This window comes from Pelobates fuscus, chromosome 13 (assembly GCF_036172605.1).
Source record: "Pelobates fuscus isolate aPelFus1 chromosome 13, aPelFus1.pri, whole genome shotgun sequence".
NCBI classification, from domain to species: domain Eukaryota; kingdom Metazoa; phylum Chordata; class Amphibia; order Anura; family Pelobatidae; genus Pelobates; species Pelobates fuscus.
The window spans coordinates 94,323,629-94,350,183 of NC_086329.1; the positions used below are offsets into that span (position 1 = coordinate 94,323,629).

At 41.9% G+C, this 26,555-nt stretch overlaps 2 protein-coding genes across 2 annotated transcripts; one reads left to right on the top strand and one right to left on the bottom strand.

The window, feature by feature from the left end:
* Window positions 1–8,021: 8,021 nt before the first annotated feature.
* CFAP126 (cilia and flagella associated protein 126) lies at window positions 8,022–14,961 on the bottom strand. Its single transcript, XM_063439305.1, has 5 exons — window positions 14,894–14,961; window positions 14,619–14,681; window positions 10,225–10,305; window positions 9,269–9,445; window positions 8,022–8,198 (listed from the first exon to the last, which is right to left on the bottom strand). The coding sequence occupies exons 1-5, from the start codon at window positions 14,918–14,920 to the stop codon at window positions 8,022–8,024; spliced, it is 525 nt and encodes a 174-aa protein (XP_063295375.1). The 5' UTR covers window positions 14,921–14,961.
* Window positions 14,962–15,846: 885 nt separating this feature from the next.
* On the top strand, window positions 15,847–25,765 carry EIF3F (eukaryotic translation initiation factor 3 subunit F). The gene is made up of 8 exons (XM_063440404.1): window positions 15,847–16,031; window positions 20,913–20,983; window positions 22,444–22,523; window positions 23,183–23,320; window positions 24,018–24,109; window positions 24,208–24,344; window positions 24,463–24,576; window positions 25,533–25,765. Exons 1-8 carry the CDS (start codon window positions 15,878–15,880, stop codon window positions 25,608–25,610), a joined length of 864 nt encoding a protein of 287 aa, XP_063296474.1. The 5' UTR covers window positions 15,847–15,877; the 3' UTR covers window positions 25,611–25,765.
* Window positions 25,766–26,555: the final 790 nt, after the last annotated feature.

Consider the following 26,555-nt stretch of genomic DNA (forward strand, 5'->3'; position numbering starts at 1 on the left):
GATGCTTCCCAAGCAGGGCAAATCAAAGACGACTGTGGTAGGAGCTCGAGCGGAGGAAGGCCTGTATGCAGGTGTTATACTAAGAGTAACACCCACAAAGCTTGAAGATAGCAGTGCTGGAACGGGGGAAAAAGGAGTAAAGCTGGATTTTTACATTGAATACACCGCGTATCTTTGTAATATATGGTGTATGCAATGTGCATGGGAGCAATATCCAGTAAGTGAAAATTTGCATGACTGCTTCAATCTAAGGTTGCTCACGTAATTGTCAGGAATTAACAGCTAATATAACATTTTGGGCCGCAATAGCTGTAATGTTAAAATGTTCCTAGTAAATCTATGGTTTCTGCTCAGGTATCCTGGCCTAAAACTGGAAATTCACTTTGAGTTCCCAAAAGCTTGCACCTAAAGGGAATCTCCAGTGCCAGGAAAACAAACAGTTTTCATGGCACTGCAAGTCCCCTCTCCCTCCCACCCCCCATCCCATGTTGCTGAAGGGGTTAAAACCCCTTCAGTGACTTATCTGTATACAGCGCTGATGTCCCTCGGCGCTGGTTCAGGGTCTGCCCACGCTCCTCCGGCGGGGGAGACCTAATGCGCGTGTGCGGCATTAGACCTGCCCATAGGAAAGCATTAAAAAATGCTTTCCTATGGGGATTTCAGCGACGCTGGAGGTCCTCACATAGCGTGCCACTAGAGGAGGAGTTAACCCAGTTTATGAAAACTGCAATATTTACACTTGCAGGGTTAAGGGTAGTGGGAGTTGGCACCCAGACCACTCCAATGAGCAGAAGTGGTCTGGGTGCCTGGAGTGTCCCTTTAAGTGAATAACCCTGTTTATGTACACATTCAACTTTCTAGGTCCTTGGGTCCAACACCAAAAAATGAGACACAACTGGTATGTATAACATTTTTTACAAGTGCTAAACAATGGACTTTTCAAATCTGGCATTGTTGTGAAAGTTAAAATTGTAATAAAATACTTGACGCACTAAATGTTTGACAAGCTGTGTGCAGAGAAAGATTGTCCTTTTTAATTTCATTGACGGTATAGATTCTGCCACGTATTGCCAAAACCCATGTAGTTTGAACATTAATCAACGACAAATGTGTTGGGACATTTTCAACTCTTTCAATAAAGGGGAAATGTCAATTCCTAGAATTCTTAATATTCTAGGCGGTGAATATAAACAACTCTCACTCGTTCTAAACTCTGTCCTTTACTCCTGGCAGGCAGCATAGAGAGGAGAGAAATGTTAGTGCTAGGGGTGAGATGGTTTGACATTTGCTAAATCTTTAATATGAATTTAAAAGAAGATAGAACATCAACGTGGGGGGAAAAAAAGTGTAACACAAGTTATAGATGATTTTCAGTTTGGTTAGGGTGGTTTCTTAAAGGGACAAGCATCACTTTAGATTTGAATGAGACTGTTGCCTTACTGTGTGAGCTAAAAAAAGCAGGTTAATATGATTTTATTTTTTCCCCATTTCACTGCTGCTTCTTCCTTATGCATTCCACACCCACTCCAGGGGGAGACACTGATCTCACCAATCACTGTCCTATCCCTAGGAATGCTGGAAAAAAGCATTGGGCATGCCTTAAAAATGTATATGTGTAGCTGGAAGTTCTCTTCACATTGCAGAATCATGACAGGGTGAGAATAAAGGGAGTATGATCATGCAGAACCTGCTCCAGTGTCTGGTTTCTCTCTAAGGGTCACACAAGTTATAGGTGAATTTTGTTTATTTTTTTGTCATTAATGGACTGGTCTGAAACTGAGATGGGCAGGTAAGAGGGAGGGGTTCACGAAACTCTCCAACCGCGTCCAATAATACAATCTGACCATGCTTATAGTGAATTTATAAACATTTATTAAACATAGAAACATAGAATGTGACGGCAGATAAGAACCATTCGGCCCATCTAGTCTGCCCAGTTTTCTAAATACTTTCATTAGTCCCTGGCCTTATCTTATAGTTAGGATAGCCTTATGCCTATCCCACGCATGCTTAAACTCCTTTACTGTGTTAACCTCTACCACTTCAGCTGGAAGGCTATTCCATGCATCCACTACCCTCTCAGTAAAGTAATACTTCCTGATATTATTTTTAAACCTTTGTCCCTCTAATTTAAGACTATGTCCTCTTGTTGTGGTAGTTTTTCTTCTTTTAAATATAGTCTCCTCCTTTACTGTGTTGATTCCCTTTATGTATTTAAATGTTTCTATCATATCCCCCCTGTCTCGTCTTTCCTCCAAGCTATACATGTTAAGATCCTTTAACCTTTCCTGGTAAGTTTTATCCTGCAATCCATGAACCAGTTTAGTAGCCCTTCTTTGAACTCTCTCTAAGGTATCAATATCCTTCTGAAGATAGGGTCTCCAGTACTGTGTACAGTACTCCAAGTGAGGTCTCACCAGTGTTCCGTACAATGGCATGAGCACTTCCCTCTTTCTACTACTAATACCTCTCCCTATACAACCAAGCATTCTGCTAGCATTTCCTGCTGCTCTATTACATTGTCTGCCTACCTTTAAGTAATCAGAAATAATCACCCCTAAATCCCTTTCCTCAGATGTTGAGGTTAGGACTCTATCAAATATTTTGTACTCTACCCTTGGGTTTTTACGTCCAAGATGCATTATCTTGCACTTATCCACATTAAATGTCAGTTGCCACAACTCTGACCATTTTTCTAGTTTACCTAAATCATTTTCCATTTGGCTTATCCCTCCTGGAACATCAACCCTGTTACATATCTTAGTATCATCCGCAAAAAGACACACCTTACCATCAAGACCTTCTGCAATATCACAAATAAAAATATTAAAGAGAATGGGTCCAAGTACAGATCCCTGAGGTACCCCACTGGTGACAAGCCCAAGCTTCGAATATACTCCATTGACTACAACCCTCTGTTGCCTGTCACTCAGCCACTGCCTTACCCATTCAACAATATTGGAATCCAAACTCAAAGATTGTAGTTTATTGATAAGCCTTCTATGTGCAACAGTGTCAAAAGCCTTACTGAAATCTAGGTAAGCAATGTCTACTGCACCACCCTGATCTATAATTTTAGTTACCCAATCAAAAAAATGAATAAGATTAGTTTGGCATGATCTCCCTGAAGTAAACCCATGTTGTCTCTGGTCTTGAAATCCATGTGTTTTTAGATGTTCAACAATCCTATCCTTTAACATGGTTTCCATCACTTTCCCCACTACTGAAGTAAGGCTTACTGGCCTATAGTTGCCCGACTCCTCCCTATTACCTTTCTTGTGAATGGGTACAACATTCGCTAACTTCCAATCTTCTGGGACTACTCCTGTTATCAATGATTGGTTAAATAAATCTGTTAATGGTTTTGCTAGTACACCACTAAGCTCTTTTAATAGCTTTGGGTGTATTCCATCAGGTCCCATTGACTTATTTGTCTTTACTTTTGACAGTTGAAATAGAACCTCTTCCTCTGTAAACTCACGTGTAATAAATGACTCATTTATCCTTTTACTTAACTGAGGTCCCTTTCCTTCATTTTCATCTGTAAATACCGAACAAAAATATTCATTGAGGCAGTCAGCTAGACCTTTATCCTCATCTACATACCTTCCTTCTTTTGTTTTTAATCTAACTAATCCTTGTTTTACTTTTCTTTTCTCATTTATGTATCTAAAAAAAGTTTTGTCCCCCTTTTTTACTGACTGTGCTATTTTCTCTTCTGTGTGGGATTTGGAAGCTCTTATAACTTGCTTAGCCTCTTTCTGCCTAATCTTATAGGTCATTCTGTCTTCCTCACTCTGGGTTTTTTTATAATTACTAAATGCTAACTTTTTGTTTTTTACTATTTTGGCCACATCTGCGGAGTACCACAGTGGTTTCTTGAATTTTTTGCTTTTACTGACAAGCCTAATGCAATTTTCTGTTGCCTTCAGTAGTGCAACTTTTAACCCCTTAAGGACCAAACTTCTGGAATAAAAAGGAATCATGACATGTCACACATGTCATGTGTCCTTAAGGGGTTAAATAATCCCATTTCTTTTGGACTCCATATAAATTGCTCCAGTCTGATAATGACTCCTTTACACATATTCTAATTTTAGAAAAGTCTGTTTTTCTAAAGTCTAAAACTTTTGTTTTTGTGTGGTGTGACTCAGTCACTGTTCTTATATTAAACCACACTGACTGATGATCACTGGATCCTAAACTTTCACCTACAGTAATATCTGATACCAAATCTCCATTTGTTAACACTAAATCTAGTATGGCCTCTTTACGAGTTGGCTCCTCAACGACTTGTTTTAGAGACAATCCCAGTAGGGAGTTTAGAATATGTGTGCTCCTGGCACAAGTAGCTATTTTTGTTTTCCAATTCACATCAGGAAGATTAAAGTCACCCATGATGATAACTTCCCCCTTCATTGTCATTTTAGCTATTTCTTCAACTAGTAGATTATCTAACTCTTCAATTTGTCCTGGGGGCCTATAAATCACACCTACACGAGTTACTGTGTGATTACCAAATTCTAACGTAACCCAAACGGACTCTATGTTCGCCTCACTAACCTTTATTAGGCTAGATTTTATGCTATCCTTTACATACAGGGCCACCCCTCCCCCTTTCTTGCCTTCCCTGTCTTTTCTATATAAAGAGTACCCTGGTATTGCTATGTCCCAGTCATTTTTCTTATTATACCATGTCTCAGTAACAGCGACTAAATTTACACTATCAGTTGCCATTATTGCCACAAGTTCATGGATCTTATTCCCTAAACTGCGAGCATTTGTAGACATGACTCTAAGCTTATCATTTTTTAACACACTTGCTACAGGCACCTTCTGTCCTTGTTTTGGGGGACAATTGGATTGATGTTTTATCACCCTTTTGCCCCCCCCTCCTAGTTTAAATACATCCTAGCAAAACCTCTGAACTGCTCACTGAGAACATTTGTTCCCTTTTGAGAAAGATGCAAACCATCTTTTTTGTACAGTTTATTTCCATTCCAAACAGAGCTACCATGAGCAATAAAGCCAAATCCTTGCTCCCGACACCATTCACCAAGCCACAAGTTAAAGTCCCTAATACGCATCCGCCTGTCATTCTGAGTGTTATGCACAGGCAGAACTTCAGAGAATGACAATGTGGAAGCAACCTGCCGTATATCATTGGCAAAAACACTAAAAACTTCCTTAACCTCTGAAACCTCATTGCAAGCCAAGTCATTTGTCCCTAAATGGACAAGTACATCCAATTCCCCTTCCTGCTTTGCTTGCTTAACAATATTACAGATACGTCTCCTGTCTCTGTGAGCAGTAGCAGGAAGAAATTACCTGTTTTTCTTGCTTTATTTTGGTTTGTATATTTCAGTGTTTGCTGGCTTAAAAAAATAATTGTCAAGTGATGCATGTCCCTTTTAAGCATTAAACATAAGGGCCTTATTCACTAAACATTTAAGTTTGCAGAGTTGTGAAATTTCGGTAGGTAGTTGGAGTTTTCTCTACTTTGATTTTATGCTGCTGGGTTTTTTTTTTAGGTGCTGTTCCAGCACGAAATGCCACTAACAGACAAGCAGGTCCAAGTTCTTGACTGGGGTAATAATTTCTACATGGAAAAACAAAACTGAAATTCTCTTTAAATGCAGTGAAGTATTCTTGGTGTTATACTGAAAGGGTTTATTTTTTGTATAATGACTTGACTCTTGTTCTCAACACATTCAGCCTGTAGTTTTAAAGTGGCACCAGCTCATCGTACTTACCTTTTCCCCACCGCTTCCTCTTTCCTCCTTTGTCTTATATTTTGGGTTAGAATCAGATGGAAAGAGAATTAACCCCTTAAGGACCAAACTTCTGGAATAAAAGGGAATCATGACGTGTCACACACGTCATGTGTCCTTAAGGGGTTAAAGACAAAGTAGGGATTACTTTGTCTTTGTATTTTTCTTACGCTTGGACTTTCTTAGACACTGGATAAAGCTGGAGTAACTTCTCCTGCCTACCCAATTTCTCCCCAAACCCTCGCCTTTCCAAGCCAGCCTTCCTCTGTATTTTTGTGTAATGTGCCTTCGGCCTTTCTGAGGGCTGCGCATGCGCAATGGCTCTGTTTTGATTTTTGGTATACTGGTTGTTTGCGGCTCTGACTGTGCTTTCTACGTTTTTCATTTTATAAGAGACAGACTGGGGATGTAAAAGGTGACAGCCAGCACACCTGAGAGCGCTGAACATCATGTGATGACCTTATATAGTTTATGGGCTGTCCCCATGATGTTGGAGGAGTGGTCTGAAGTTGGCATGTGTGGGAATTGAACAGCGGGAAGGGTGTGTAGGCAGAAATAAAATGGTGGTACTGAGAAAAAAAGACCCAAACCTGAAATGAGGCATTTGAAAGTGATAGGGGACACAATGAAGAAGTAAAAAGTCAGGAGAGAAGAAAAAACAAAAAAAATACAGCAACGACCGTGCCGCTTTAAGGGTACAGTTACAAAAGATGACAACCTTAACCCCTTAAGGACACAACTTCTGGAATAAAAGGGAATCATGATGGAATATTTCCTTCATGTGTCCTTAAGGGGTTAATGTCCAAAGCGGCTTAAAAGTTCACATTTGCTTGAAGATTCCTATGCATTGGCAGAGGCTTGTGTGATGCAGACCAGTGTCTATATATCCTTGATTTAATCTTTTAATGGAAGGAAATTGCTAAACCTTCTAGCACTGTCTCCAATATCTCATGTTTCTTTTAATTGAAAACACAAATTCAGGGCACACAGAAATAGACGTCCCTGGTTAGACCATGTAGCTAGACTCCTTTTCCTAATTTTTTTTTTCCCCTTGGCATTGGTGAATGTGCTCAGAATCAGTGATGCAGTGAGTTCTATCCACCCAAACGGAGTCCGACCTGTCTTAGCAGCTACTATGTAGTTATACGCTAGCGGGTCTCATTGCGGACACAGACACACACATTGTATTCTTTACTTGGACGCAGTAAATAAAATCCCAGATTGGTTTATGTAGCAGACCTTCCAAATTATTCACTAAAGTGACAATTCTGGAAATTCTCTGGGTTAGGGTTGTTTAACAAAATGTGCTTCCAAGTCCCTTTTCCTGCCAGTTCAGCTACTTAGGCCTTTGAATTCCCAACAATTCTCACTTTAGTGAATAAGCCTATAATGCGGCACTTATATACTGTACATGCTATTATATGTTACTGATTTGAGTATGAAGACTATAAAAGAACTGGGACTTGTAAAACCCCACACCATGATGCTTGGTTTTAAATGACAGGAAAACAGCCATTCAACAGCCGAGAGCCTACAAAAGCGGAAAATTAAAGGGTAATTTTATGAAATTCAACCAACACTCAAGGCTTTGCTTTCACCTATTTATTTTGCATTCTTTAAGAAATGTGTCACCGTTGCTGTGATCTCTGTATGGGTAATGTGGACTTGTGTTTCATATGTCTCTCATTGTATCCTCTCTCTGGGATCGCTCTGTTGCTGGTGATCTTTGTCTGCTTGAGGCCTTTTCCTGCCTTAAAGGACCACTCTAGTGCCAGGAAAGCATACTCGTTTTCCTGGCACTAGAGTGCCCTGAGGGTGCCCCCACCCTCAGGGACCCCCTCCCGCCCGGCTCTGGAAAGGGGAAAAGGGGTAAAACTTACCTTTTTCCAGCGCTGGGCGGAGAGCTCTCCTCCTCCTCTCCGCCTCCGTTCCTCCCCGTCGGCTGAATGCGCACGCGCGGCAAGAGCTGCGCGCGCATTCAGCCGGTCGCATAGGAAAGCATTCATAATGCTTTCCTATGGACGCTTGCGTGCTCTCACTGTGATTTTCACAGTGAGAATCACGCAAGCGCCTCTAGCGGCTGTCAGTGAGACAGCCACTAGAGGAAAAAGGGGAAGGCTTAACTAATTGATAAACATAGCAGTTTCTCTGAAACTGCTATGTTTATAAAAAAATTAGTTAACCCTAGCTGGACCTGGCACCCATACCACTTCATTAAGCTGAAGTGGTCTGGGTGCCTAGAGTGGTCCTTTAAGGGCTCTTCATGGTTTGTGCTTTGGAGCGCTCAGGACCTCCTGTGCTAGGCCTAGACCGGTTCTTAGGTGGAGGAGGTGCACTGGTCTCCATTTTCTTCTCTGCATGACACTCAGACTTTTCATGACTAATAGTGTTACTGCATTTCAAGACATCTTGTACGTCCCCTGAAGGCTGAAGCCAATTTTCATGTAATAAACAAGAAAGACAACAGTAGTACAAAATCTCATGTTACATGTGAAAATGTAAACATTCTTATGACTTGAGAAAAAAAAAAATATATATATATATATATACACACACACACACACACACACACACACACACACACACACACACACACACACACACACACATCATTGCTATTGTATGTCACTGTTGCCATCTAACCTGCTTTCAGTACTGTTAAAGAACACATACGTGCTGGAAACACCAAGTGTTCCTGTACCAGCTATTCTGATTTTAATTAAGGGACCCAAGTGTCTCTAAGGTGATACATCGCTAGAAACAATTGACTGAACTACTGCCTGGGACTTCATATCATTTAAAGCTTTTGAATTGTAGGAATAGTTATTCTGAGTCATTGACTGTATTGTGTTAGTGCTTTCTCGTGACATAACATGCAAAAGAACAGTTATTTTAGAAAAATACTTATCTGATGTCTCCATATAATCATTTGCAAGAATATTTTCAGTGTGGTGCCAAGGCACGCAGTAGTGGTTATGGTGTGAGAATTATTCCTTTTGTATTTTTACATTTAGTCAAAGGATATATCTGGCTTAAAACTATATCCTAGTGTTATAGATATTACCCAACTCCATAGTTCCTATTTTGATAACATCAAAAGGAAATGGTCTTCTTCACCAACGTATTTATGCCAAATCCGCTGGTATGAGTTTTAGGATTATAACAGAACATTGTTAGAGATATATGTTGTTAACTGTTGGATCGATCTTAAAGCTTGATCACATCCCTCAAGGAATAAGTGTGACACCCACCCCCTCCCTATTTTATATTATTTTGTAGGCAAAAAACATATGAAGTCTCTTCTTACTACCAGTGAACCCAAAAATTATTCGCCCACTTTGCATTATTGTTAAAATGCTATACAATAGGGGTGATCAAAAGAATTCCCTCTCCACCAGGTGATAACCGCATGATTTGTCTTATGAAGAGCATCATGAGACAGAGATGCTGTCTACAAGAACTGGTGGGAAGATACTTTTTATCACCGCATGCCTCACCTTCCCTGTAATGTCTGGACGCAGCCCGTTATTGGCACTGATGAAGGACGAAGAGTTGTCGATCCAGTTTAGGAGGCGCTTTGATGCCTGCACTGAGCGAGAGGTCAGGCTAATTTTAGCAGGAGGCATTTTTTTTGGCATGTCCCAGGTTCCGACGAATGATCCCCATGGGTCTTCCTGCACAACAGAGAACATGTCAAACACGCTGGATACAAAGCCCAGAGATGACAAATATCATTGGACTGTTACTAGAAACCAAGGGTGGTCACATAATTACGTGCCCACACGTTGTCGACATTCAGGAATTCAAAGTATAGGGAATTTCAAATTTTAGCCAAAAACCGTAAAGTAGAATCATATCTGACTCATCCAACCCAGCTCTGTGGACTCCAAATGTGAAACCTCTTTTAAATTGACTCTGAAATGTTCAGAGGTTTTTACACTAGTCATTCATCAGTCTGCAAAGGTCCCTATAAAAATTAAGCTGGGAACCCTCAAACAGAGACCAGGATCTCCTGGTAGCTCCTAAAATTAGCACCCTGTCTGAATCCCGTTGGAATTTTGATCAAAATATCCCTTTGACTTTAGAGAGTTAAAACCGCTACCAATAAATTTGTCTAGCTTGTTTAGGATACAGCAAAGTGGACCTGAGCTGTCCTAATGTAGTGAGGAGGCTCATAATTGACAACAGTCTTGGGTGTAATCCTAAGCCTAGTATTAGGGGCCTTAGCCTTTCAATGTTGGGCATGTGGGCAGTAAAACTGGTGTCTGTCTTCTGTAAGAAGAAAATGTGAATGTGAGAGGGAATATTTTAAGATCTGTAGGGCCCTAAAATATATTTATGCACAATTTCCCTGCTTCGTTGTTTGGCTGAGAGTCATGTAAGGGATCGCACATCCTCGCAGATCTGAGTTGGCTGATGCCATGGCTCTCCTGAAAGTGAGAAGAGTTCTGACCTTGGACTTTGGCACGTCTGGAAGCAGATGACCCCGGTCGTTCGCTATGAACTGAGCGTAACCGTCGTGGGTGGAAGGTTTCTAAAATGGGAACAACATTTTTGTCAAACTCACCTATTTAATGATGACAATAGATATATATTCTGTACCACTTTACGATGGGGATATAATAAAACCAGAAAAAGATGTACGGAGAGGGCCCTGCTCAAACTTGTTTACAATCTTAAGTAATTGGTTTTATTCCGTCTTCTTCCCTTTAACTTTATTGAAGCATCCAAACTGTGACTACTAAACTATGGTGGAACAGCTGGAGCAGGTTACAATTCCCATGATGCTAATCCAGCCAAATGTTGCAGTGAGTATAAATGGGAGTCATTGACTGCCCCAGCTGGATGTCAAACTATAAGGCATCATCACAAAATACAGTACACGTGTAAACAATGCCTCCTGGTGGACAGTCAGAGCTACTAAACGGGTACAAATTGTTATAAGATTCTTGTTGACAAAATATTTAACCAGGAAAGGTACATTCAGATTACTCTTTTCCAAGTACATCCTTGGGATTTCATGTAATATTTGTATCTATATATTAAAGGAAGACTCCTTTACAGATGTTCAGTCACCTTATTCGGCATCATTTGCAATCTGTCCCCAAAACAACGCCATTCTGGATCCCAGTGGCCACAAATGAGTGACTGCTGGAGATCTAACCACTTTTGCAGTTAATGGGATAATCATAAAGGTAAGATAATTTCCTGCATACAAAACCACATTATTGTTTGGAAAGATTATATGATATTCATTAACCTTTAAATTGTTGGAAAATCAAAGTGAATTTCAAATACACACATTTGTAAAAATTCTCCAAGTTGGCACAATGTACAGTTTGGCTGGTTTTACCTAAAACTAATATTTTGAATTCCCAATACTTAATACTTGGGTGAATAAACCTGTTTGCCTAATCATTTTTAGTTAGTGGATTTTAAAAGGGCAATGTGACACATTTGTGGAATGTAGAAGACCTATAGGCACACATAATTAATTAAAGAGACTGGAGACAGGTACATTCCTAGAGCTATACAATATTCAGAGAAGTCAGGGGACTGCAACAAAAACCTTTAGGAATTTAGCCTTTTGGATTATTTCAAACCCTATGCCATGGTTAATAAGACTGTTTTTGATCACTCAGATTATATGTTGCTGAAGAGAGACCAGATATTTGGGACCTTATAAGGTTTGTGGTTAGCTTCAAATTGCCCCAAATCCTTTGTGCATCCCTGTAAAGTTTGGTTAGTGTTGGGATTGCAGTAAAGTATTCTTTAAGTCACTTGTCTTAGCAAACCAATATGGGATTCCGTTACACCATATGGCCATATTGTGTTAAGCCCACCAGTACGTCGCAGTACCCCAATATTAGTGTGTCCCACACCGGTCCATCTGTAATATTGATTGAACCCTGGCCAAGCATGTGACCAAGTGGCGGAACTAAAGTAGAGAGGGTTCTGGTGAAATAACTTTTTACAGTGGTGTACTTGTGTGTAGTGTTTGCATTTGAATGCAGGGCTGTGTGTGTTTGTATGTAGTGTTGGCTTTTAAATTCAGGTGTGCTTTTGTGTGTAGAGTTGGTGTGTAGAGTTGGTGTTTTGTATATCATTTTAGCATTTTAATACAGGATGTGTCTGTATGTAATGTTTTGCATTTGCATGCAGTGGTGTGTTTGGATGTAGTGTCTTTTGAATGTGGATGTACATTTGTGTGTAGTATTGGTGTTTGAGCGAAGGGATGTGTTTGTATATAATTCTGGAGTTTGAATTCAAAGGTGTGTCTGTATGCAATGGTTTTGTTTGCAGGGGTTTGTTTGCATGTTGTGTTAAATTGCTGTGATGTATGCACATACATACTTACACAGATATACATACACATTAACACAGATACACAAATATAAACACTCTGACACACGCACACACACCTTGATTATACACTGGCATATACACACTCACACACAGATCAACACACAGATACATACACTGGCACATACACAGATACTCATAATGATACACACTGGCACATCCACAGATACTCATAATGATACACACTGGCACATCCACATACACAGATGCTCCTAATGATACACACTGGCACATCCACATACACAGATGCTCCTAGTGATACACACTGGCACAACCACATACAGATACTCCTAATGATACACACTGGCACATCCACATACATAGATACGTATAATGATACACACTCAGGCCCGGACTGGCCATCGGGCATACCGGGCAAGTGCCCGGTGGACTGCGATGGCCGTGGGCCGAGGCCGGCAGAGGAGATCACAGAATCTCCCCTGCCAGCTCCTGCAGGGCCAGCGCTACCTGAGCGTCGGCCCTGCTGTGTGCCTTCGTGGGGAGTTTAAAGATTTCCCACTTTCTCAGGGGGCCGCTGTGATTGAAAAATGCCCGGGCCACATTTTTTCCCCAGTCTGGCCCTGTGCACACTGACACATTCACATCCACAATTTTTATATTTGCAGCCACCCTCCTGTTAGCATACATTTTGTCTGCAGAAGGGTGCTGCTGGCTGAGGGTGAAATGTGTGTGGGTCTGCAGCAGCTCACTCCCCGCTGCTGCTTGTTCCTCCTTCTCCCTCCCGCACAGCTCTCTGTTTAAACTGGGACAGCCGGCCAATACTACAGGGGTACGGTCGCACTCTTAAAAGCCCTCCGCACCCGCCTAGGCCCCTGTTACGTGATACCCACGGGGAACTCCAGTTCTGCAGCTGCTTTGGGGCCCCCCAGTAGTAACTAATCCCGAGGTAGCTCTGGTCCTACACCAATTTTAACATGAGACATGCTAACTGCAATACTGCTTAAACAGTTTCTAGATACTCTCCCCAATTTATGCTTTCCTGTAGCCACCTCCAAAGGGGCGCCTATAGTGGATAAATGGGGTGCTGGTAACTGTATCACCATATTTGTTTGTAGAGAGCCGATTTTAAGTAGCCTTGTAAAATTTAAAACTGTGTGCGCCCTGTTGCCTAATCTGTATTTTGTAGATATTTTGGTCTTTACGGCAGTACCACCACTTGGAAATACATGTTCCAGGTGTATCCTCAATTCCCATTTTTTTTTTTCAATAAATTATTCTTCCAAATTCTTGTTTAGCATATAAATGCCAGTGTGCTTAAATGTCTGATAGAGTCGAGGGGCAAAAAATTTAAACCACTTGGCCAAGCTGAGAACGGTGAATAAAATATCAACTCTTGCCCAGACTTGATTTAGCCCACCTGAAATCGGCATTAAAAAAAGTTTAACAGTATATAAAAAATACGTACTCGATAAACTGGGTGGATGCAAACTTATATTAAATAACTAAGCATATCAAATGTTGATTGCTAATAGAAAATATAAACTGGGTTATTTACTTTGAATTCTCAAAAATGTACACTTAAAGTGGCACTGTCATGGCTGCATACATTTGTTTTGTTTAACCCCCTCCTGACTCCACTACAGTTAATTGTCCCCCTAGTCACCCCAAAATGCCCCTAGGTCCCCCACTTTACCCTTGGAATTCATGCCTGGGTCTTGGCTGGGGTACTAAATAGCACGTTGAAATTCCCGACCATGCCCAGTTTAACTTGAGCATTTGCTATTGTCCTAAATTCGGACAGGAATTTGGCTATTCGTTCATTTGTCAAAAAGATGCCCATATTAGCATAAGGGAGGTTAAAATGGTTTAAACCACCCGTATGCGGCGAGTGGAGGTCCTTCACTGACAAAGGGGGGATGACCTACTGTCTGCCCCCCTGGCCCGCTTCTATTTTTACATATTACAAGGAGGGAGCCACGAGCTGGTAGTTCCCTCCTTGTAATAAACTGAATAAACGGTCTTTGTTAGTTCGAGGACCGTTCGTTCTTTGTAATTTCTATTTGTTAATTTGTTTTTCTGATGAATAAACAGCCTACATTCCAGTCAGAGTTTTGGACCATAGCGAATGCCCAAGTTAAACTGGGCACGTGTGGGAATTTCACCGTGCTAGCTAGTGTGGACAGATGACGTGTCCCACAGGGCTTTTATCCGCTCACACTAAGATGGCGGCTGTGAGGACCAAGATAGGGGCTTCAAAACGAAGGGTAAAAAATGGTGAAAAGGGGAACCTAGGGGCATTTGGGGTGTCTGGGGGGACAATTAAATGTAGAGGAGTCGGGAGGGGGGGTCCTTTGGTCAAAGAAGGTCAAGTGTAGGAAAAATGCATAAAACAAAGCAGTCCCTACTTAAAAAATAATAATCAGATGCGAAGAACAGATTGCGAGAGAGGGAGAGAAAGGTGTCCGCGCTGGTTTAGGTGAGTAACCCTAACATTTGAAATGGGTCCCATTGTACAATGCTTACCTCTTTGGAGAGCTTTGAGACATTCCAGTTCTGCAGGCTCCTGGCATTAAACGCACTCTGATACTGGGGAGAATAATAAATCAATAAATCAGCCATTAATTATAGTCACTGGAGACACAGACTATTAATGATTTGTTTAATCAATGCCCTCCCCCTTATAGCAGCCTGGCTGCACATGTAACATAACCCAGCAGCTGTGTTTATATCGGAGGTTAAGAAGCCCATTGTGTATATCATTCTAATATCTCCCTGTGGCCATAAGTCCTCATAGTTACCTGGTTTGCACTGTAGTTGGCGGCCATATTGCTACTCCCAGCTCTGCTTTCTGTCTCTACAGCAGTCTCCTAGCAACAGTAACCATGGGCGTGGCAATTAAGACACTGTAAGGCGCATGCGCGAGTTCTACCGGTTCCCTGCCTCCAGAAACTTAGCACCACGCCCTCACGTGATCCAACATGGCGCCCTGTGCTCCACGTGGGTTAATACAGAGTGAGATAAAGTGTCTCAGTGTGTGGGCCCAGTGCTGCCCTGCAGTATTATCAGTATAGGATTAACATAGGATTTCATGTCCTGCTGCAGTAAATGAATGCTACATACAGCAAGCTCCCACTCTCCCTGCAGGTGGTGTGTCCAGGGTGTACCATGCTGTGTGGAGCTCAGTATAATGTCTGCCAGTCAGAGCCAGTTCCATACTCCAGTGTCACACATTATAATATTAGCAGGCTGGCAGGGCTCTCAGTGTATAATGGTTTCATGTCCTGCTGCAGTATATGAATGCTACACACAGCAAGCTCTCACTCTCCAGATGTTGTGGACTACATCTCCCATGATGCTTTGCCAGCAGTATGGCTGTCAGTGCATTCTGGGAGATGTAGTGCTGATGGTTACCCAGCCCTGATTCCAAGTGTGGTGTGTGTTACAGATCTCCAGCTCCCAGGACTCCCAGCCAGCCCTGCATGGACCAGTGACTCAGTGACTGGACTCCTGCTGCCTCTGCTCTGAGTGGGGCTGGAGGACCACAGGCATGCTGGGAAAGCTCAAACTGGGCAGGAAGGGGTTAACCTCCCTCCTTGGCTCAGCTCTAACTCTCTGCCCATTGGTTTGTTCTCCGACCAATCACAGCGCTCCTCGCAGACTGACATCGCTTCGTCCAATCAGCGCGTCCAGCTGTGGACTTCCGTTCTGGTACTCGCCGCTGATTGGTCCCGATCCTGCGTTCCGCACGGCGCTCGCTCACACTCACTCCTTCCCCCGGCAAGATGGCTGCTCCTAGCTCGGCTCCCCAGCCTGCCCTGTCCCAGGGCGCCGTGCACGGCCCGGTCGTCAAGGTTCACCCCGTGGTCCTGGCCTCCATCGTGGACAGCTACGAGAGGCGGAATGAGGGCGCCGCCAGGGTCATCGGGACTCTGCTGGGTGAGTGTCCGCGGCACCGGGGGAGGGAGGCTGCCATGGCCGGGAGGCACAGCCCACACAGGGAGCTACTGTAAGCCGGCTATCAGAACCAGCTCACATGTCGGTCTATATCAGGGTCAGGTGATCTGCGGCACTCCCACGATGCTTTGCCTGTGTTATGGCAGTGAAGGCATTATGGGAGATGTAGTCCCACAACATCTGGAGTGCAGGAGGCTACCTCCCCCTGGTATTTACTGCTAACTGGAAAGAGATCGGTCTGGGCTGAACCAAGTTATACTGATCTTAGAATGTGGCACCAAACCTGGCACCCCCAACATGGCCTTTCAAGGGCCAAACCCGGCACCCCCAACATGGCCTTTCAAGGGCCAAACCCGGCACCCCCAACATGGCCTTTCAAGGGCCAAACCCGGCACCCCCAACATGGCCTTTCTAGGGCCAAACCCGGCACCCCCAACATGGCCTTTCAAGGGCCAAACCCGGCACCCCCAACATGGCCTTTCTAGGGCCAAACCCGGCACCCCCAACATGGCCTTTCAAGGGGACTTTTATGCTGTACTGGGCAATTAGGGTAATGTGGTGACTACGGTAATTAGTAAAACAAAGAAACCACATTTGGGTGAGACAAGATCGTTTTGATAGTTACAGTTTGGTTACTTGTTCTCAGTATGTTTTATTGAAATGCATGAATATTGGAGGGCCCGGTTTGGCTCAGGCACTTTCCTATATAGAGGAATGCCCCCTTAGCAGAAACCAAGTCTGGGCGAGCCAGGGTGTTTTTATAGGAGAGAAGCTTGGTTACTTATTCAGAGGTTCCCTTGAAATGTTATGGTGCCAGGTTTGTAGAAAGCCAACCAAATGTGGGGCGGCCAGTTTGATTTTACTAGAGAAAAGACTGATTAGTTATTCAGAGTTTACCATAGAAGTGCATGGACGTTGCTCTTCCAGGTATGTAGATGAGGATAAAGGTCCAAGGTATGTAGATGAGGATAAAGGTCTAGCTGACTGCCTCAATGAATATTTTTGTTCGGTATTTACAGATGAAAATGAAGGAAAGGGACCTCAGTTAAGAAAAAGGATAAATGAGTCATTTATTACACGTGAGTTTACAGAGGAAGAGGTTCTATTTCAACTGTCAAAAGTAAAGACAAATAAGTAAATGGGACCTGATGGAATACACCCAAAGCTATTAAAAGAGCTTAGTGGTGTACTAGCAAAACCATTAACAGATTTATTTAACCAATCATTGATAACAGGAGTAGTCCCAGAAGATTGGAAGTTAGCGAATGTTGTGCCCATTCACAAGAAAGGTAATAGGGAGGAGTCGGGCAACTATAGGCCAGTAAGCCTAACTTCAGTAGTGGGGAAAGTGATGGAAACCATGTTAAAGGATAGGATTGTTGAACATCTAAAAACACATGGATTTCAAGATCAGAGACAACATGGGTTTACTTCAGGGAGATCATGCCAAACTAATCTTATTCATTTTTTTGATTGGGTAACTAAAATTATAGATCAGGGTGGTGCAGTAGACATTGCTTACCTCGATTTCAGTAAGGCTTTTGACACTGTTGCACATAGAAGGCTTATCAACAAACTACAATCTTTGAGTTTGGATTCCAATATTGTTGAATGGGTAAGGCAGTGGCTGAGTGACAGGCAACAGAGGGTTGTAGTCAATGGAGTATATTCGAAGCTTGGGCTTGTCACCAGTGGGGTACCTCAGGGATCTGTACTTGGACCCATTCTCTTTAATATTTTTATTAGTGATATTGCAGAAGGTCTTGATGGTAAGGTGTGTCTTTTTGCGGATGATACTAAGATATGTAACAGGGTTGATGTTCCAGGAGGGATAAGCCAAATGGAAAATGATTTAGGTAAACTAGAAAAATGGTCAGAGTTGTGGCAACTGACATTTAATGTGGATAAGTGCAAGATAATGCATCTTGGACGTACAAACCCAAGGGCAGAGTATGTAGTATTTGAGTCCTAACCTCAACATCTGAGGAAAGGGATTTAGGGGTGATTATTTCTGATGACTTAAAGGTAGGCAGACAATGTAATAGAGCAGCAGGAAATGCTAGCAGAATGCTTGGTTGTATAGGGAGAGGTATTAGCAGTAGAAAGAGGGAAGTGCTCATGCCATTGTACAGAACACTGGTGAGACCTCACTTGGAGTACTGTACACAGTACTGGAGACCATATCTTCAGAAGGATATTGATACCTTAGAGAGAGTTCAAAGAAGGGCTACTAAACTGGTTCATGGATTGCAGGATAAAACTTACCAGGAAAGGTTAAAGGATCTTAACATGTATAGCATGGAGGAAAGACGAGACAGGGGGGATATGATAGAAACATTTAAATACATAAAGGGAATCAACACAGTAAAGGAGGAGACTATATTTAAAAGAAGAAAAACTACCACAACAAGAGGACATAGTCTTAAATTAGAGGGACAAAGGTTTAAAAATAATATCAGGAAGTATTACTTTACTGAGAGGGTAGTGGATGCATGGAATAGCCTTCCAGCTGAAGTGGTAGAGGTTAACACAGTAAAGGAGTTTAAGCATGCGTGGGATAGGCATAAGGCTATCCTAACTATAAGATAAGGCCAGGGACTAATGAAAGTATTTAGAAAACTGGGCAGACTAGATGGGCCGAATGGTTCTTATCTGCCGTCACATTCTATGTTTCTATGTTTCCAGATTTTAAGACCAATTTAAGACTTGTGAGAGAAGCTGATCCTGAACAGTCTGTTTTCTAGTAATTTAGCTTTGTAACGTATTTGTTTTAGGGTTAGGTGCAAAGAGTAATTCTGGGATAAAATTCTAAATGTGAAGCAGTGGCTGTGGACACCAGTAGGGTGTCCCTGCTAATTGCTCCATGTTTTACTTTTATAGACAGTCATCATGGTCTCAACTACCCCTCATAATTAAGCAAACCGGCCCCAGTCTTATCAAAACCACCAGGGATGCTACAGCTAAGAATGTGCTGTGTGCCAAGCCAGAAGGAGAATCGGGTGGAATGTCTGCAATGCCATTTACCCTCTTTCTTGGTACATTCTGCAATTGTATTACAAAAGTGTGTGTGTAGGGTAGGGATAGACCGATATTGATTTTATTTTTTTAGAGTCGATTCTGATAATCTGTAAACTTTCAGGCCGATAACTTACTGGCACCGATATTCTGGACACTTACCAGTTTAAAAAAAAAAAGAAACTACTTCTACACAAATCTACTGTTAACTGAACATGTTTATTTTATATTTTGCAAGTCATGCCGGTCAGAATTAGTTTTCAAGAAAGTGTGTGTGGTGGATGCAGTGTGTGTGTATAGTGAATGCAGTGAGTGTTTGTGTAGTGAATGCAGAGTGTGTGTGTGTGTGTAGTGAATGCGTATATAATGAATGCAGTGAGTGTGTGTTTGTGCAGGTATGCAATGTGTGTAAAATGGGGGGGATTTTTATTTTTTAAACCATAAAATGATGTGGTAGACAGTTGAGGTAGGACACAAAAGCCAAAGTCCCAAACATTACCCAACGGCTCCATGAGGACTGAGCTGTGCCGGTGGTCACAGCCTGGACAAACCTACTGCATTTAGATGGATGAATGCAGCTAGTCGGAGTACTTATCTGGCCCAGAAAGTGTCACTCACTGCTTCATGTAGTTAGAAGCCATTTCTTTTAATATTGAATCCGAAAAAGGTGTCCCAGCTAGTGTTTGGAATATGTTTGCTTTGATGCTCGACGTACAGTGCCATTCTAACGCCGTTTTTCTGTTTATGGAGCACATAATCCCTCCTGTAACAGAATGTGGCCTTTTAACACGCGTCATCCCGTCAAAGTGCACATTTATGTGAGTGTTAAATATGTAAAAACATTCTGGGGCTATAAGGTCAAGGCTTGACAAATTTTCTTGGAATCTAGGAGCCGAGTTTTTCCAGCGACACAAATACAGTTCTTAAAGGGACACTATAGTAACCAGAACCACTACAGCTTAGTGTGGTGCTTCTGGTGTCTATAGCCTGTCCCTGGACACGCTTCAGTGTAAACACTGCCTTTTCAGAGAAAAAGCTGTGTATATATTGGTGCTTAGTAACACATCTAGTGACTGTCACTAGCCACTAGAGGTGCTACCTACGTTCAGTGTTTTCCACGCTCTGCATGGAGATATTGAATGTTCCCCATAGAGACGCATTGATTCAATGCACATCTGTGAGGAGATGCTGGTTGGAGCAGCCATGGAGGCAAATTGGCGGGGCGTGGGAAAAATGTGAGTAAATAGCTTTCCTATGCAATTGGGTTGGTTACCTAAAAAAAAAAAACACACACACACACACACACACACTGATACACAAATTTTCTTATACAGTCACAAATTATTTTTTTAATTCGGTCCACCCAGCCTCCCTACCATTTTGGAGAGCTGTAGTGGATCCTTTGGGGTCCAGTGTAGCTGCTGTAATCTTCAAACTCTTTTTTGCTCTGCTTCCTTGCGCACTGGTGGATGCCAGAGCTGAAGTGACGTTACGTCCCAGCTCCTGGCATCTCTGCAGAGCAGGAAGAACACCTAGACTACAGCCATCTCGCCGCCGAACAGACTGACAAACATCAAGGCGCCAGGACAATATTACTAGTTGCATGGCGACCTGGCCCTTGGTATTTGTTGAGCTCTGAAAGGTGTACAGTAAAAAATGGTTAGTTTTCATAGAAACCGCTCCACATTTAGAATGTTGCCTGGGCAATTATTTCTCGTTGTCACCTTGCATAGAATGCCTAATGAAAAGGGAGCTGTACCTTGTTAAATCATGATGTAAATGTATTACTTTTAAGAACTACTAATTAAAATAAAATGTGCTGAATATGCGTATTTATTTATTTTGCAGGTACTGTGGACAAGCACTCTATGGAGGTTACGAACTGCTTCTCTGTCCCTCACAACGAGTCTGAGGACGAGGTAATGTCCTGCTATGTCTTTTTAAAATGGGTTGGAACATTATATCCTTCACAGGCACACTCCGGTTGGCTTTTTTTTATCATAGATAACTTGATAAAAGATGTGCAGTGAATTTAAAGGACCACTATAGGCACCCAGAACACTTAAGCTCAATGAAGTGGTCTGGGTGCCAGGTCCATCTACGGTTAACCCTGCAGCTGTAAACATAGCAGTTTCTCTGAAACTGCTATGTTTACAGTAGGGTTAATCCAGCCTCTAGTGGCTCTCACTGACAGCCGCTAGAGGCGCTTCCGCGCTACTCACTGTGAAAATCACAGTGAGAAGACGCAGACGTCCATAGGAAAGCATTAAAAATGCTTTCCTATGGACTGATTTGAATAAGCGCGTGGCTCTTGCCACGCATGCGCATTCAACGCTAACGTCGGGAGAGGGAGGAGAGTCCCCAGCGCCGAGGGTGCTCGGCACTGGAGAAAGGTAAGAATGTTACCTCTTCCTCTCCCTTCAGCCTGGCGACAGTGGGACCCTGAGGGAGGGAGGGGGGGGACCTAAAGACCCTATAGTGCCAGGAAAACGAGTTTGTTTTCCTGGCACTATAGTGGTCCTTTAACCCCTTAAGGACACGTGACATGTCATGATTCCCTTTTATTCCAGAAGTTTGGTCCTTAAGGGGTTAAAGACCGCATTATTTGTTTATTTTGCTTCAACTTATGTCAATTTAATTTGCTCATAAAAAGATCCGGTACATGTTCTAAAACTCTTTATTTTACCTCTTATTGCCCTGAGTGAAAGGCAGTAGTTTAAGAGGTGTTTTTCCTTCTCTGAGCGCTGATAGATTACTTAGTACATAGATACCTCAGTCTTTGGGGTTTTGTGGATAAGGATAAAAAACGGGATACAGCTAGATGCTAGAATATAAGAAAGAAACGGCACATAGTGATGTACAGTATATAGAGCTGGCACGCAAAATCATAGATTGGGGTTTTATGACCTAATGTTACCCCGATCGATTAATATTTTGGAAGATGAGCCCAGTATCTTTTTACTACAAACTCCTCTATAGCATTATGGTAAATATCCTCACTAAATGAATCCTTGGCAAAATACAAGCACTCCCGTATTATGTGTTTGCTATTTTTATTTTAAATTCTAATTCCAAAAAGGAGTACGGAAGTCACCCATGTAACTGTGTTGAATCTAGTACCAGTCACAAACATTTAATATGAAATATCAAGTCCTATGCTCCTAGTCAGGTTGTAAAAGTTACTCCCGACTACAAGCTTGGTGAGTGAATGGCTCGCTAGTGAAATTTTGAGTTCTGGTTCTAAATCAGCTGAACATCGGGCAGGTCCATACTGCAAATATTGTAGAGTGTAAAGTTCATTTTGTGTGTGTGTGTGTGTGACAGTATTTTAGCTACAGTGACATTTTGATAAATCCTGTATATTCTGTCTATCCATCAGGTGGCTGTTGACATGGAATTTGCCAAGAACATGTACGAACTTCACAAGAAGGTTTCATCCACAGAGCAGATCTTGGGCTGGTAATTATTTTATATTTGTTGCAGTGACATTTGCTCCCTGGTAAATGTGATTTGTAGAACTATCTGCATATAATCTATGGAGAAATTATACAGGAGAGTCTTTCTGATCATATAGCCACCACTGGGGGGGGGGGAAAAACAGCATATAAGATACTGACCCCTTTATGTCATCTGGATCTGTGGCTTCTGCTGTAACATCAGAAATCGCTGTGATCGCTCCTCCTATCAGGATGCTCTATTAGGTTTTTATGGTAGGGATGTTCATATCCCACAATGCTGTGCTCAATTGTGGATTCACAAACGTGAGTGAGTGTTTCCCATGAACCGCTTCTCAGCACGTTTCTGGGATTCAGACGTCTGTGTTCAGTTTCATTTGTATAACCATCACTGAAAGTAGCCATGATGTCAGGTGCCTGTGCACCTTTTCCTCTTTTCAAATTGAATATATGTGGTTCTGCAAAAATCGGGACGAATTCCAGATTTTTGCTATAATATATATTTGTTTTTAAATTTTTATTCCTTCTCTATTCAATGAACAGATGTATTCCTGTCTTGTATTTACGGCGTTCTGCATACAGTGTTCTTTGTGTTAATCCGTGGTAAAAAAAATTCCCACAATGCATTTCTCTGATCAGCTGTTTTACTGTAATTGTTTCCAGGTACGCCACAGGAAATGACATCACAGAACATTCCGTGCTGATCCACGAGTATTACAGCCGTGAAGCCAACAACCCCATCCATATGACAGTGGACACAAGCTTACAGAACGGGCGAATGAGCATTAAGGCCTATATCAGGTGAGCTGAATTGCATAATAGACGAGTGTTTCTGGGATATTATTCGAATCTCTGTAGCATAAAAAAAGTAAATATTCTCGCTGTCATTCCTCTACTGAAAGCTTATAGCCTGGAAAACAAAGACCATTGAGTAAGACGCAGGTTTGTGTTTCTTTTCTGGGTTAAAGTTTTTGTGTAGACACCAGTATCATAACCATAACAGCCGGCTGTAGTGGTCTTGAAGCCAGGAGTTACCTTTACATCACCCCACAGTAAATGGTCAAACAGTCTTAATACAGGTTGTCATCTTATCTGCATCCTGCTGAGTGCTCTTGGCTGCAACTTTTGATTCAGACTTCTGCTTTTAGAAGGATGTGGGTTTTTTTCTGAGGTAAGCACGGGATTCCTGGTCTGTTCTCACTGGTTGAGAGTGTCAGCCAATGAACAGTCCATATCAGCTGTGCAGGAGCCCGGGGTACGCTGGTTAGTTCTGTGGGTTTTTTTTGTGCTGGGATGATGCCCATGTGTTCCCGGCACCACATCAAATACAGCAGGGTGTAATGGTTATTGTGCTTAGAGTGATCCTGTAATTAAAACGGCTCATTCATTAGTGCCCCATATTATAATTCTGAGATTCCTGCTTTTAATCGTCCTGATGGGTAACGATTAAAATAATATTGAAGATAAAGAATGTACCTTTTTTTTTTTTCCTGTGTAGCACACCAATGGGTGTTCCTGGAAAAACAATGGGAGTCATGTTTACCCCACTTACCGTACAATATGTCTATTACGACACAGAGCGAATAGGAGGTAAGTAATGTATACAACACTTAACGTTTCTTTTGCTATAATCTTTGTGTGAGATGTTTGCAGTAAATTAAAATATTTGCTGTTTCTTTCTTTTTTAGTTGACCTGATAACAAAAACTTGCTTCAATCCCAACCGTTCCATTGGGCTGACATCCGACCTGCAGCAAGTGGGATCAGCGGGCAATCGCCTCCAAGATTCCTTGTCTTCAGTGATCCAGTATGCAGAGGATGTGCTGGTAAGTGTGTCTGTAGTGTCTGAGCCCTATTGGTCGGCGCTCAATTATAGTAACTGTAGTACAGCTGCTTGACATTGAACACACCTGATGTATAAATGTATCGCTCTGTAATTTGTAGTCTGGAAAGGTCACTGCTGACAACAACGTTGGACGTTACTTGATGGATCTCGTCAACCAAGTACCTAAAATATCTCCAGAAGATTTTGAATCCATGCTGAACAGCAATATTAATGTAAGTACCATTTCTTTTTCTCAATGTCTCCTATACTCACATGTTAATGCTCGGGGCCTATACACAGTGTTATCTGTATGTTGTATTTGGGGTTTTTCGCCCCCTCCATAGTGCTACCTGTAATTCTGTCGCATTGTTCACTCTATCACAGCTGTCTTTTAATATAATTGTGGTGCAGGGTTAAAGTACCACCATCTGTTTGATAGATATTAAATTGTTTGAGCTCTTCTCTTAAACTGTGTGTGTGTGTTATATTACTAGAGATATGATCTTTAAAGAGACACTATAGTCTCTGTTACCAACTTTAGCTTATTAAAGCAGTCTTGGTGTATAGATCATGCCCTTGCAATCTCCCTGTTCAATTCTCTGCCATTTAGGAGTTAAATCGCCTTGTTTTTTGCAGCACTAGTCACACCTCCCTGCATGTGACTTGCACATCCTTCCTAAACACTTCCTGTAAAGAGTCGTCTAATATTTAAACTTTATTGCAAATTCTGTTTAATTTTAGAATTTATCTCCTGCAATGATAATGGCTTACTAGACTTTGCAGGAGATTCCTGTATGGTAATTAAAGTTTAATTTACAGAGCAGGAGTCTTAGCCAGCAGAGGTGTGGCTAGGGCTGAATAAACCAAAACCAAAGTGACTTAACTCCTAAATGGCAGAATATTAAGTAAGAATGCAGGGGCACAGTCTATACACCAAAACTGCTTCATTAGACTAAAGTTGTATTGGAGACTATAACGTCCCTTTAATGTGGGACACTTTGTAGAGATTTTATTTTTGTTAGCTATTACACTGCATTTGAAATCTCCACGTAACTACTATGATTCTTGGCATAATGAATAGTATGTTGAAATGTATTTCACCGTACTCCTTGGATAGATTAAACAAAGTTTATGCTTGGTGCTAATTGTTTAAATATCTCTAACACATTTCATTTTATCTCCTATTCAGGATCTTCTGATGGTCACCTATCTGGCTAATTTGACACAGGCACAGATCGCCCTGAACGAGAAACTTCTCAATTTATAATGGACTAAATGAACACATTTTGCAGCTCTGAGGTTGCTGGTGGCATATTGGCCTGTATTTAAAAGTCGACCCTCATGGGTTCATCTCTTTGTATCATGTTCACAAATTTTCCAGAGTTTATTTCCACCCTAAATAAAACTTCACTTTGAAAGTAATTTGTGTTAGAGAAATCTGTCATGAAACTATAAATTAATGGAATCTTTTTTACTTTGTGACTACATTGGTAAGTGTGGTGCTTCTAAAAGGGACCAAAGATTCTTGATGCATTTTGTATACTTTGAAGCGATCATAGTTCTCACCAAACCAGGAAGCGACTCTTCCAATCCAGTGCTTGTGTACATTTCTTTAACGCTGATGGGCTCCTTACAGGTGTTTATAGGCACAGCAAATGTTTCTGCAAGTTGTTGCTGAACTAAAACATCCAGAAAAGTATGTTGTGACAGTCTACATACAGAAATATTTGTTGGGCAAAGGGTAAGAGCAGGTTTGGGATTGAAGAACAAAAATAACCCAAAGAATATCATGAATCCCCATTTAGAGTAACTGGAACTTGATGTACACATTAACCTAAGTCTGGGTGCTGGTAGTATCATAACGATGTGTGTGCACACCATCTAGGTCCTTCTCTCCTCTTATTGACTTTTGGAGAGAACCCACATCTTTGTGCTGATGAACTGTTTCAGAGACACTTTTTATTTAATGCATCCATTAATGCTCTTTAGATAAGCAATTTCATGAACATGCAATGTCCATCCCAGTATCCACACATGATATTGGTGTATTCTGTTTGCAGTGTTGGAGATCCCAGTATCCTTGCTTGGCCTTGGTGTCTTCTGTCACCGCACATAGGAGATCCCTGTAACACAGAGTGACCTTGGTGGTGGCTTCGGTCAGTGAGTAGGAGATCCCAGTTTACACGCATGATATTAATATCTTCTGTCACAG